Source organism: Oryza brachyantha, chromosome 2 (genome assembly GCF_000231095.2).
Source record: "Oryza brachyantha chromosome 2, ObraRS2, whole genome shotgun sequence".
Lineage (NCBI taxonomy): Eukaryota > Viridiplantae > Streptophyta > Magnoliopsida > Poales > Poaceae > Oryza > Oryza brachyantha.
The window spans coordinates 13,178,106-13,191,197 of NC_023164.2; the positions used below are offsets into that span (position 1 = coordinate 13,178,106).

Consider the following 13,092-nt stretch of genomic DNA (forward strand, 5'->3'; position numbering starts at 1 on the left):
TGACACTCAAACTTGGGCAATTTTCTGTTTACTTATCACCAAATGTCATACCCTTTCCAGGGAAGGGTTGGATAAATATTTATAGCTGCCTACTAGTCTAAAAGATGCTGTCCTAGAGCATCTCAACAACCTATCCTAGACCATCTCAACAACCTGTGCTAGAGCATCCTAACAACCTGTCCTAGATGCTGTCCTAGTAACTGAAAGCTGAAAAACAAGGGTAGGACACCACAAGACCAAGACCAAACAGCCCAAGACTTCTTCCTTCATTACAACCCAAGACTTATTCCTTCATTCTCCCCCTAAGTCTTGTGCGTCGTCTTGTGGGAAAGCTGAGCCATCCCGATCCGGGAGCAAAGCTCAAGGAACTTGATCCTACCAAGGGGCTTGGTAAGCAGATCCGCAAGCTGGTCCGTGGTGTTGATGTAGCTCGCCTTGATGCTCCCTTCTTCCAAGCAACCTCGGATGAAGTGGTACCTCACCCGGATGTGCTTGCTCCGTTCGTGAAAAACGGGATTCCTTGTCAGGGCCAGAGCGGAATTGCTGTCCACCCTAAGCTCCATCGCTCCAGTGTCTCTGCCGAGGAGATCACCGAGCAGTCGAGCAAGCCAGAGTGCCTGGGTCGACGCATTGGAGGCCGCTATGTACTCGGCCTCGCAGCTGGATAGGGTATTTCCTCTATTTCCCCGCCGGTAGATAGCCGCCTCATGCGGGCTTGGCTCAAAGCCCATCCTCTTGAGCGTGGAATCCAACTTGGCATTCCACGCCCTCGGTACCTGCCGCAGGCCGTACAAAGCCTTGTAAAGGCGTAGCACCTTGCCCTCCTTGCCGGGAATCGCAAAACTCGGTGGCTGGTGCACGTAAACCTCCTCCTTCAAGTCGCCGTTGAGGAGCGCCGACTTGACGTCCATGTGATGGACGCGCAACCCTTCCTGAGCTGCCAACGCAAGGAGTCGCGCGGATTCCATCCGTGCCACGCGGGCGAAGGCATCGTCGAAGTCGATCCCCTCCTGCTGCACGAAACCACGTGCCACCAAGCGAGCCTTGTGCTTGACGATGGCTTCGGCTTCATCCCTCTTCAGCTTGAACACCCATTTAAGGGAGATCGCACGATGACCATGAAGGAGGTCAGCAAGCTCCCAGGTGCGGTTCTCCTTAACCGCGTCCAATTCCGCCTTCATCGCGGCGTGCCATGCTGCGTGTCTCGGTCTATGCGAAGGACCAAGGCTCGCCGTCGTCGAACGCAAGGTGCAACTGTTCCTCCAGGTCGTGACGTACCAGTCCTGGCACCGGCTGGTTGCCGAGGAGGTCCTCCATCGTACGATACCGCAAGGGCTGTCCATCATGGTTGGCGTCGATGCGCTCATCATGTGAGAGCGGAGTAGCGAACTGCACCGGGCTGCGCTCGACGTGAGCTGGTGTTGGTGTGGACGTGCCCTGAGGGGTGGCTGTTGAAGCCAGAGTGTGTGGGGTCGCCGGCTGTGGTGTCGGCGAAGAGCTCGGCGCAGCCGAAGTCGTGGCTCCAGAGCGCGGCGCTGCCGAAGTGGCGGGTGCCGGAGTTGGAGACTCGGAGACTGGGTTAGGCACGCTTGGTGAAGGGGAGCTGCCCACTCCCCCATCTTCCTTTAAGTGGATGTACTCGACAGTGAAGTCGTCGTACGTCGGAGTAGAGCCGTTGTCCATCGTCTTGTCCCATGTCCATCCTCGCCCTTTGTCGAACACCACGTCGCGTGCCGGGCGCACACGCTGTGTCACCGGGTCGAGGATGCGGTAGGCCTTCGAGCCCTCCGTGTAGCCGATGAACACCCCTGGGGTGCTCCTGTCGTCGAGCTTGCCGATGTGGCCAAGCTCCTTGGCGAACGCGAGGCAGCCGAAGACTCGCAGGTGGGAGACCGATGGCTTGCGCCCATGCCAAGCCTCGTACGGCGTCCTGCCATCGAGAGCCTTGGTAGGTGAGCGGTTGAGGATGTAGACGGCCGTCACCACCGCCTCCCCCAGAAGAGAGCCGGCATTCCTCTTTGCTTGAGGAGGGCTCGAGCCATCCCCACAACCGTCTGGTTGCGCCGCTCAACGACGCCGTTCTGCTGCGGGCTGTACGGCACGGAGTAGTGGTGGCGAATTCACGGCGGCTGAACGACGCTCCCCGATCTTGCGCCGATCCCAAATCCTCATGACTCCGTTCTTGATCACCACGCATGAACTTTCCTCTTCTTCCAGCTGTGCAATGCTGATGATGGAGTTCCTCAGTACGGGGATGTAGTAGACTCCGGTGAGCAGCCTGTGCTCGCCGGACTTGGTGGTGAAGATGACGGAGCCGGTGCCCTTGATATCCACGCCAGAGGCATCCCCAAACTTGACGAAGCCTCGGACGTTGGGATCAAGCTTGGTGAAGAACTCCCATCGGCCGGTCATGTGACGGGTGGCCCCGGTGTCAAGGACCCACCCATCAGTCTTGTTGTTGTTGGAGCCGTCGCCAAGAAGGGCGCGTGCCTTCGGCTCTTCTAGGTGGAGGAAAGCCGATGCGGCCGATGCCGCTGGAGATAGCTCGATGCTTGCGTGTGCCAGGAGCAGGGCCGGTTCTTCCTCCTCCACTTGTGCGGCGTTGGCCTGGCCTTGTCGTGGTTGTCAGCAGTCCTTGGCCCAGTGGCCAGACTTGCCACAGTTGCGGCAGGCGTCGTCTCGCGTCGGCCTGCGGTTGCCGGTGGTGCCGCCCTGGACGCCTCCGCGGGCACCACCCCGGATGCCGTCCTCGCAGCCTGACATGGACGCCTCCGCGCCCCTTGCGCAGATTGCCGCGCTTGCGGCCGCTTACCGAGGACTCCCCCTTTTTTCCATCACCCTGACAGGCCTCCCACTGCTCCCGAGTGAGATGGAGCTTCCCGCCAATGGTGATGGGCCCAGAGAGGGGCTGTGGCTCATTGCCGTCGACGACCTTGAGGCGACCAATCGCCTCCTCGATCGTCATCGTGGAGAGGTCCAGCAGAGACTCGATGGAGCGGGCGATCTGCTTGTACTTCTCTGAGATGCAGCGGAAGAGCTTCTCGACAGCTCTCCTCGTTGTAGGTGTCGTCGCCGTACTGCACCATCTTCTGCAACAGAGTGTTGAGACGGAGGGCAAAATCTCCCACTCCTTGCGGAGTGCTTGCAGCGTGCTCTTGCGGGCGCGATCGCTGTCGATGCGTGCCGCAGCGATAGCGTCCCAGGCCTCCTTGGCCGTCCGCTTTTGCGAAAGCGAAAACTGCATCTCGGATGGAACTGCAACGATGAGGGCATCCAGCGCCCATCGGTCTTCATCGTAATCGATGTTGAAGGAATAAGTCTTGAGCTGTTTGGTCTTGGTCTTGTGGTGTCCTACCCTTGTTTTTTTTTCAGCTTTCAGTTACTAGGACAGTATCTAGGACAGGTTGTTAGGATGCTCTAGGACAGGTTGTTAGGATGCTCTAGGACAAGTGGTTAGGATGCTCTAGGACAGGTTGTTAGGATGCTCTAGGACAACATCCTTTTAGGCTAGCACAGGCTGCTCACCGGAGTCTACTACATCCCCGCACTGAGGAACTCCATCATCAGTATTGGACAGCTGAAAGAAGAGAGGCTCATGCGTGGTGATCAAGAACGGAGTCATGAGGATTTGGGATCGGCGCAAGATCGGGGAGCGCCGTGGTCGCCTCCTTGTCAAGGTAACTAGAGGCAACAACCGACTTTAGATCCTCAACGTGCAGGTAGCACAACCCGTGTGCCTCGTCGCACGCCGGGACGACGAGGCGTGGCAGTGGCATGAGCGCTTCGGCCATCTCCACTTCGAGGCCCTGAAGCGGCTCAGTACCAAGGAGATGGTGCGAGGCATGCCATGCCTTGACCACGTGGAGCAATTCTGCGACGTCTGTGTGTTGACGAAGCAGAGGCGGCTCCCCTTTCCCCATCAGACGAGCTTCCGAGCCAAGGAGCGGCTCGAGCTCGTGCACGGGGATTTGTGTGGCCCGGTGACTCCGGCCACACCAGGAGGACGACGCTTCTTCTTGCTGCTCGTCGACGACCTCTCCTGCCACATGTGGGTGACGGTCCTCGGTAGCAAGGGAGAGGCTGCGGACGCCATTAGGCGCACGCAGGCTGCTGCGGAGGCGGAATGCGGCCGCAAGTTGCGCCTCCTGCGCACCGACAACGGCGGCGAATTCACGGCGGCTGAATTCGCGTCGTACTGTGTCGATGAAGGTATTCACCGCCACTACTCCGCGTCGTACAGCCCGCAGCAGAATGGCGTCGTTGAGCGGCGCAACCAGACGGTTGTGGGGATGGCTCGAGCCCTCCTCAAGCAGAGAGGAATGCCGGCTCTCTTCTGGGGGGAGGCGGTGGTGACGGCCGTCTACATCCTCAACCGCTCACCTACCAAGGCTCTCGATGGCAGGACGCCGTACGAGGCTTGGCATGGGCGCAAGCCATCGGTCTCCCACCTGCGAGTCTTTGGCTGCCTCGCGTTCGCCAAGGAGCTTGGCCACATCGGCAAGCTCGACGACAAGAGCATCCCAGGGGTGTTCATCGGCTACACGGAAGGCTCGAAGGCCTATCGCATCCTCGACCCGGAGACAGCGTGTGCGCACGGCGCGCGACGTGGTGTTTGACGAAGGGCGAGGATGGACATGGGACAATACGGTGGACAACGGCTCTACTGCGACGTACGATGACTTCACTGTCGAGTACATCCACTTCAGGGAAGCTGGGGGAGTGGGCAGCTCCACTTCACCGAGCGTGCCTACCCTAGTCTCCGAGTCTCCACCAACTCCGGCACCCGCCACTTCGGCAGCGTCACGCTCTCGAGCCATGACTTTGGCTGCGCCGAGCTCTGCGCCGACACCACCACAGTCGGCGACCCCACGCACTCCGACACCAACAGCCACCCCTCAGGGCACCTCTACACCAACACCAGCTCACGTCGAGCGCAGCCTGGTGTAGTTCGCTACTCCGCTCTCACATGATGAGGAGCGCATCGACGCCTACCATGATGGAGAGTCCCTGCGGTACCGTACGATGGAGGACTTCCTCGGCGACCAGCCAGTGCCGGGACTGGTGCCTCATGACCTGGAGGAACAGTTGCACCTTGCGTGCGACGACGGCGAGCCTCGGTCCTTCGCAGAGGCCGAGAGACATGCGGCATGGCGCGCCGCGATGAAGGCGGAATTGGACGCGGTTAAGGAGAACCGCACCTGGGAGCTTGCTGACCACCCTCATGGTCATCGTGCGATCTCTCTTAAGTGGGTGTTCAAGCTGAAGAGGGATGAAGCCGAAGTCATCGTCAAGCACAAGGCTCGCTTGGTGGCACGTGGTTTCGTGCAGCAGGAGGGGATCGACTTTGACGATGCCTTCGCCCCAGTGGCACGGATGGAATCCGGGCCACTCCTTGCGCTGGCAGCTCAGGAAGGCTGGCGCATCCATCACATGGACGTCAAGTTGGCGTTCCTCAACGGCGACTTGAAGGAGGAGGTTTACGTGCACCAGCCGCCGGGTTTTGCGATCCCCGGCAAGGAGGGCAAGGTGCTACGTCTGCACATGGCTTTGTACGGCATGCGGCAGGCACCGAGGGCGTGGGATGCCAAGTTGGATTCCACGCTCAAGGGGATGGGCTTCGAGCCAAGCCCGCACGAGGCTGCTATCTACCGGCGGGGAAATGGAGGAAATACCCTGCTGGTGGGTGTTCATGTTGATGACTTGGTGATCACCGGCACCAAGGATACGGAGGTGGCAGCGTTCAAGGAAGACATGAAGGTCACTTTCCAGATGAGTGACTTGGGGCCCCTCTCCTTCTATCTTGGGATCGAGGTGCACCAAGATGACTCCAGGATCACACTTCTTCAGACTGCCTACGCCAAGCGCGTAGTTGAGCTAGCTGGGCTCAACGATTGCAACCCAGCCCTCGCCCCGATGGAGGAGAGGCTGAAGTTGAGCCGGGACAGCACGGCGGAGGAGGTGGACGCTACGCAGTACCGGCGTCTTGTGGGGAGTCTTCGCTATCTCACCCGCACACGGCCAGACTTGGCATTCTCCGTCGGCTACGTTAGTCGGTTCATGCAGCGACCGACGACGGAGCACCAGCAGGCTATGAAGAGGATCATCCGCTACGTTGCGAGGACTCTCGACCACGGCCTCTACTACCCGAGGTGCCCTGGAAAGGCACAGTTCATTGGGTACACCGACAGCGACCACGCCGACGATATCGACACTAGCAAGAGCACGAGCGGGATTCTCTTCTTCCTCGGTAAGTGCCTCGTTAGTTGGCAGTCGGTCAAGCAGCAGGTGGTGGCCCTATCCAGCTGCGAGGCCGAGTACATAGCGGCCTCCGCTGCTTTGACCCAGGCACTCTGGCTTGCTCGACTGCTTGGTGATCTCCTCGGCCGAGACACTGGAGCGGTGGAGCTTAGGGTGGACAGCAAGTCCGCTCTGGCCTTGGCAAGGAATCCTGTTTTTCATGAACGGAGCAAGCACATCCGGGTGAGGTACCACTTCATCCGAGGCTGCTTGGAGGAAGGGAGCATCAAGGCAAGCTACATCAACACCAAGGACCAGCTTGCGGATCTGCTTACCATGCCCCTTGGGAGGATCAAGTTCCTTGAACATTGCTTCCGGATCGGGATGGCTCAACTTTCCCACAAGACGACGCACAAGACTTAGGGGGAGAATGAAGGAATAAGTCTTGAGCTGTTTGGTCTTGGTCTTGTGGTGTCCTACCCTTGTTTTTTTTTCAGCTTTCAGTTACTAGGATAGTATCTAGGACAGGTTGTTAGGATGCTCTAGGACAGGTTGTTAGGATGCTCTAGGACAAGTGGTTAGGATGCTCTAGGACAGGTTGTTAGGATGCTCTAGGACAACATCCTTTTAGGCTAGAATGCAGCTATAAATATGTACCCAGCCTCTCCTCGGGATGGTATGACATTTGGTGATAAGTAAACAGAAAATTGCCCCAAGTTTGAGTGTCATCCTCTCACCAATGAGAGTAACAATTGAGATACTAACAGACGTCGCCATATCGAGCTGCCTCCCACATGTGCCGCACCTGGAGCCTCACCCTCATCATCGCGGCCCTCTCGATGTAGTTGGCCTTGGTGAGGGTAGGCCACCCACCACCAGGACCAAAGTCCCTTACCACCGCTTGGATGCCGTGGTAGCCATGGCGCCAGTTAGGGGAGGGAGAGTCGCGCTGCCTGTGAGGGCCGCGCTCTCCGTAGCCCCGGCCGCCATCACCGGGAGCGCCGTCGCCGCGCATGTGCTCTGGGCTGCCGCCGACACGCCTGCGCCTGTCTGGGTTGCCGTTGCCGCGTGCGCCCCCGCATGGAGTGCCGTCGGCGGGCGCGTGGCCCCCTGGACCGCTGCCGCCGTGGTGTTGGGCTGCTGCCCACTGTGCTGTCCGCTCCAGCGCCCTTCCTCTTGCCATCTCCTTAAGGTCCCTGTCGGCGGTGATGTCGCCAGCGATGGAGCCGTTGATGCTGCTGTGCAAGGTCTCAACCCATTGTATAGGTGTTGCGTGGAGAAGGCAGAGGGAAAGGGAAAGGGCATGGCGCGCCTCCGGGGAGCTGCTGCGTGGAGAAGGCAAAGGGAAAGGGGAAGGAGGAGCAGCCGGTGTTGCTGCTGCTGGTGGTGGTGGCTGAGTGCTCACTCGAGCTTGGGAAGGGGAGGAGCAAGAGATGTTCAACCTACAGGAAAGTGTGGCTCTGATACCAGATGTTTGTATCTCAATTGTTACTCATTGGTGAGAGGATGACACTCAAACTTGAGGCAATTTTCTGTTTACTTATCACCAAATGTCATACCCTTTCCGGGGAAGGGTTGGATAAATATTTATAGCTGCCTACTAGTCTAAAAGATGCTGTCCTAGAGCATCTCAACAACCTGTCCTAGAGCATCCTAACAACCTGTCCTAGATGCTGTCCTAGTAACTGAAAGCTGAAAAACAAGGGTAGGACACCACAAGACCAAGACCAAACAGCCCAAGACTTATTCCTTCATTACAGCCCAAGACTTATTCCTTCATCGGAAACTCCGGATACGAAAACAGAATCGAATATTGTCGAATACAGATACGGAGCGAATACGAAACAGAACAAATACGGTAACGAATAATTACCAAAGTATAAAAACCTCTCAAACCGAGCTTCTAAGATCAACGAAGAGATATAGCACTTCTAAAATCAACAAAGGCTACATATTTATCATCGCTTCTGGCGCCATTAGCAGCGTCGTACCACATAGCTCCGCCATTGGAACAGCTGGAGAGCATGCGGTGAAACTCAATCAAAGCGCAGGGACGTGGAAGCAAGGTGGCAGCAGCAATGACAACGAAGGTCGAGAAGATCAGTTGGAACTTGGAAGCCATGGCTGCTATTGCTCACTGAGAGGTCCTCAGCTGAAAAAAAAATCCGAACCGAAGCTATCCAAATTCGAAAACAGATCCGAAACTCTGAAATTATCCGTACCACTTTCATCCCTAGAGGCACTATGGGAGGTCTGGGACGACGTGTGAAAACCTGTGTGATGGGTGGTGGTGGTGGAGGTCGTGGAGGCTGTGGAATAGGTGGAGGAAGACACATGAAAGTGGTGGACTCCGTGGGTGAATACGAGGATTGAGTGGAGGACTGATAAAAGAAAGGACGATTCTCATCGAATGTTACATCACGTGAGATACGCATACGACGAGAGGAAGGATCATAGCAACGATAACCCTAATGCTCAGGACTATATCCCTGAAACACACTCTACGGACTGGGCAGTCAACTTAGTCTGCTCACGAGGTGCAAGAAGGACGTAACATGTGCATCCAGAAACCCGAAGGTGATCATAGCGAGGTGAAGTTCCAAACAACACTTCACCAGGACATTTTCCAGACAATTTGGAGGATGGTCGTTTATTTATGAGATAGACTGTAGTAGAGATAGCTTCACCCCAAAAATGAGAAGGAACAAAGGAGGAAATCAAAAGAGTTCGAGCCGTCTCAATGAGATGACGATGCTTGCGTTTAGCCACACCATTCTGAGCGTGGGCACCAGAACAAGAAAGTTGAGGGAGAGTACCTTCGGATGCCAAAAACTGTCGAAAGGCACCAGATAAGTACTCACCACTAGAGTGGGAACGAAAAACTTTAATAGGGTGGAAAACTGCGTATGTATCATACGAACAAAAGACTTGTAAATGGCACACAACTCAGAACGACGTTTCATGAAATAAATCCAAGTATAGCGAGAGTGATCATCAATAAATGACATAATATTTATGACCACCCTTGGTGGGAAAAGGTGCAGAACCCCATACATCTGAATGAATAAGATCAAAAGGTCTAGCTGAGTGAGACGTACTAGAAGAATATGGAAGTTGAATTTGTTTGCCATGTTTACATCCCTTGCACTGAAAACTAGACTCTATAGATGTATGGCTGAGACAACCACTAATTAAAGTCGACAAGCGAGACCCACAAAGATGACCTAGACGATGGTGCCACTTGGCAAAGGATGAGACGGATGCAACGGATGACAAACGAGCAGTTGAGGACGTGGAAGGAGGAAGACTCAGTGTGTCCAAAATGTAGAGGTTGGAAGAAGCTCTACGGCGATGGCCAGTCCTAATCACAGTCCTGCTTCGACGATCCTGAACATAACAAGATGAATCATCAAATCCAATAAAACAGTTCTAGTCTGTAATCGGACCTATTGAAAGTAGATTCATGGACAACTGAGGTACAAAAGAAACATTAGGTACAGAAAAGTGCGTTGTAGAAAGAGAACCCTGATGAGTAATGGAACAAGAGTTACCATCGGCTGTCTGAACAGAAGCGCCATCATGAACTGTTTTGCAACAACCGAGACTGATCATAAGTAACGTGAAATGAGGCACCAGAATCAAGGTCCCAAGAAGACTGAGAGGCACCAACAAGTGAGACAGCAGCAACAGACACAGAGCCTCTAGGAGTGGTGGTCGTACCACAACCATGAGTAGCACGACGAGCACGATAATCAGCTAGCTTCTCTGGATATTTGCTAAAACAATTTTCGGAACGATGGGTAGTCTTCTTACAATGCTCACAAGGTATAGGTGAACCACTACTAGATGTACTAGCCTTCTAAGCTGCTACAAGAACACTGTGAGGTGGTATCACCGGAGGAGCAGGTGACAAAGCACGAAGTCGAGCCTCTTCAGCAGTCAAAGAGGACAAAACATCTGAGATAGATGGAGTGGGAGTTGTATTGAGCAGTTGTGCACGAACAGGCTCAAATTCAGACCTTAGCCCCATAACAAATTGATACATCATGAACTGCTCAATGAAGTTGGTCTTCTTAGAACACCCTAGCTGCAGTAGATGAAGGATCCATTGCCAACACTGGTCCCATGAAAGTATCAAAGACATTATAATAATCATCAATAGTCATACTATCTTGCTGAAGTCCACGGAGACCTTGCATCAAGGTGTGCAGATGAGCACCACTAACCTAAACAAATCGTTTCTTCAAATAATCCCACATATCTTTGGCAGTCTGGAAAGGCTGAAGGCACATCATGAAAGATGGTTTAACACTAGTGACTATGGCAGTCTTAACCCTACCATCATCATTAATGCAAGAAGTTACAGCACTAGCATTAGAGTTATCAGCCAGAGCAATAGGTGCAGTGCCGGTAAGATGAGAAACAAGACCATAACCACCTAGCACTGTCTGAACACAAAAGGCCCATTCTCTGTAATTGTGACTATCAAATTGCAGAGGAACGAAGATTGCACTAGGATTTGCCATAACTGAGCAGAAAAACAGCACCGAGCAGAGGAGCAGCAGCAGAATCAGTTACCACACGGTGCAGAGGAGAAGATGACCAAACAAAAGTTAGTGAGAAGGCAGAACAGGTTGCAGACGGCGACGGAAAGGATGGCGATGAGTGGCTGCGACGTGCGGAGGAGCTGCGACGAGTGGCCGCGACGTGCGGCTGCTGAGGTAGGGGAGCCACGACGAGCGGCGGTCGACGGGCGAAGGTGGGCGACAGGGGAGCTGCGACGGGTGGCGGTCGGCAGACGGCAGGGGAGCCTCAACGGCGCCGGCTGCCGGGACGGGCGGCGAGGAGCGGAGGCCGTCACGACGGACGGCGAGGGGCGGAGGTGGCTGCGACGGGCGGCGGCGAGGAGCGGAGGAGGCTGCGACGGGCAGCGAGGCGGAGGTGGCTGTGGCCGCAACGGGGCGGATCCGGGCGGCGACTATCGATGGATGCGGCGAAAACAGAGGAACGGTGATTAGGCTAATCAGCCCCTAAACCATGCTCTGATACCATGTTACCTTTAGTGTGATTGTGTACCGGAGATTAGTCCATATGGACATATATATAGCCAGTGTATGGGCCAATGGGCCATAACATATTAAAGCTTATATTTAATTATCTACTATCTACTGCAACATATTCCTTTTCATAGTTAGGCCATGCTTGTTCTAGACTATGATCAGTACACAAACAATCTTCGTAGATTATGTCTGACCAGACTATCTCCAGCTTTTATTGTTGCAACTAGTTCCAGTATTGTTCCATTGAGCTCTATTAAAGAGTGTGGACTCTCTTTGACTATTTTAGTGAGAAAGCTCATGCTGGTGGCACTAGCGCTGTTGTACTCATTGTCTTGTACAAACATATTCATCTTCCTAGCTATCTCACTATTGTTCTAGATCAGTAATAGGATATGAGCACATCTTTAGTTCTCAAGGGACTATATGTAATTGCGTTCCTTCAAGTAGTCTTAATCTTTTACCATTTAAGCTTTGGTCAGCTAATGCACTTTTTCCACTAAAAAAAGTTAAATCATTCTATATTAATGAAAAGCTTACGCTTGTTGCATTTGCTATGCTCTTATTATTATTACTTGATGTAGTAAAAAAATGTGTGTTCTCTGTGGATTTTTTTACAAAAATTGATAACATGTCACATGCGTATAAATATAGTGCACGGCTTGCTCTTCCTGGACCATTAGAGAGGAGTTTGGTGGTCAAACCTGAAGATCCAAATGCTGCAGAGCGTTGTCACAAAAAATACACAGATTCAAGGCCTATAGGCCAACTTAGCTGGAATACTAACCATCCTGAGCATGTTTGTGGTGACCAACAACCAATCATTGAGGAACCATCAACCCCAGAACCTGAACCTGAAAATGCAGAGACAAAAGAGGCTGAAATAGAGGATTTTTTTGGTGAAGATCCTGATGAAATTCCTACCATAAATCTTAATGTTGAGGAGTTTGCACAGAACTTGAAAAGTTATATTCGATCAAATAATATTGAGATTGAAGATGCTGACATGTCAATGGCATTAGTTGCCATAACCCCTCAAGCTGCTTCCGTTCCAACTTCTAAGCTCAAGAATGTCAACCGCCTGAGGACAGAACACCAAGTGTATGGCTCTGTCCTTGAGAAAACTAATGCCGTTGAGAATAAACAGTTTTGTCAATGTTCCCATCGTCTATCCATTTTTTATGTTTTATTTTTTGCTTGCAGCTATGAACTGCCGGACTCACACCCTCTACTGGAAGGAGTAAGCTTCCAGCAGATATAAATTATACACTATTTCTAGACTAATCAAGCAAGCAATAAATTTAGTTCCACTTGTGTATGTGCAGTTTGATCAAAGAGAACCAGATGATCCCTGCCCATATCTTCTTTCTATATGGACCCCAGGCAAGATCATGTGCTCCAACTTTTACTCTGGTACATGTTACTGATGTTAGAAATTTAACAGGTGAAACTGCACAATCAACTGATGCACCCAAGACATTCTGCAACTCCCAGGAAACTGGTAAACTATGTGAAAGTTTGACATGCTTTAGTTGCAACAATCTGCGGGAAATGCAGTCTCAGAAAGTCAGAGGAACCCTTCTGGCAAGTTCCCTCTTGAGTCCCATAAATATCTATATGTTGTATACATATTGATAAATCATAATTTTTGTTATTTTATCAAATTCAAGCAGATACCATGCCGAACAGCAATGAGAGGAAGCTTTCCACTTAATGGGACATATTTTCAAGTTAATGAGGTGTGGATTAGTTTTCTTATTATCTTAGCCAGTAAAGAGAGTAATCTATAAGATTCTTA

The 13,092-nt window shown here is 53.0% G+C and overlaps 1 protein-coding gene across 4 annotated transcripts in view; it reads left to right on the plus strand.

Moving 5' to 3' along the window:
• The window catches only part of LOC102715541 (protein ROS1A-like), a 48,471-nt gene that overhangs the window by 17,395 nt on the left and 17,984 nt on the right, over nucleotides 1-13,092 (plus strand). For all 4 annotated transcript variants that reach the window (XM_015833752.2, XM_015833755.2, XM_015833753.2 and 1 more), the window contains 5 exons: nucleotides 11,949-12,395; nucleotides 12,498-12,534; nucleotides 12,620-12,677; nucleotides 12,739-12,878; nucleotides 12,968-13,033. In XM_015833752.2, the coding sequence (XP_015689238.1) occupies nucleotides 11,949-12,395; nucleotides 12,498-12,534; nucleotides 12,620-12,677; nucleotides 12,739-12,878; nucleotides 12,968-13,033 (748 nt within the window). The remainder of the gene's footprint in view (nucleotides 1-11,948; nucleotides 12,396-12,497; nucleotides 12,535-12,619; nucleotides 12,678-12,738; nucleotides 12,879-12,967; nucleotides 13,034-13,092) is intronic.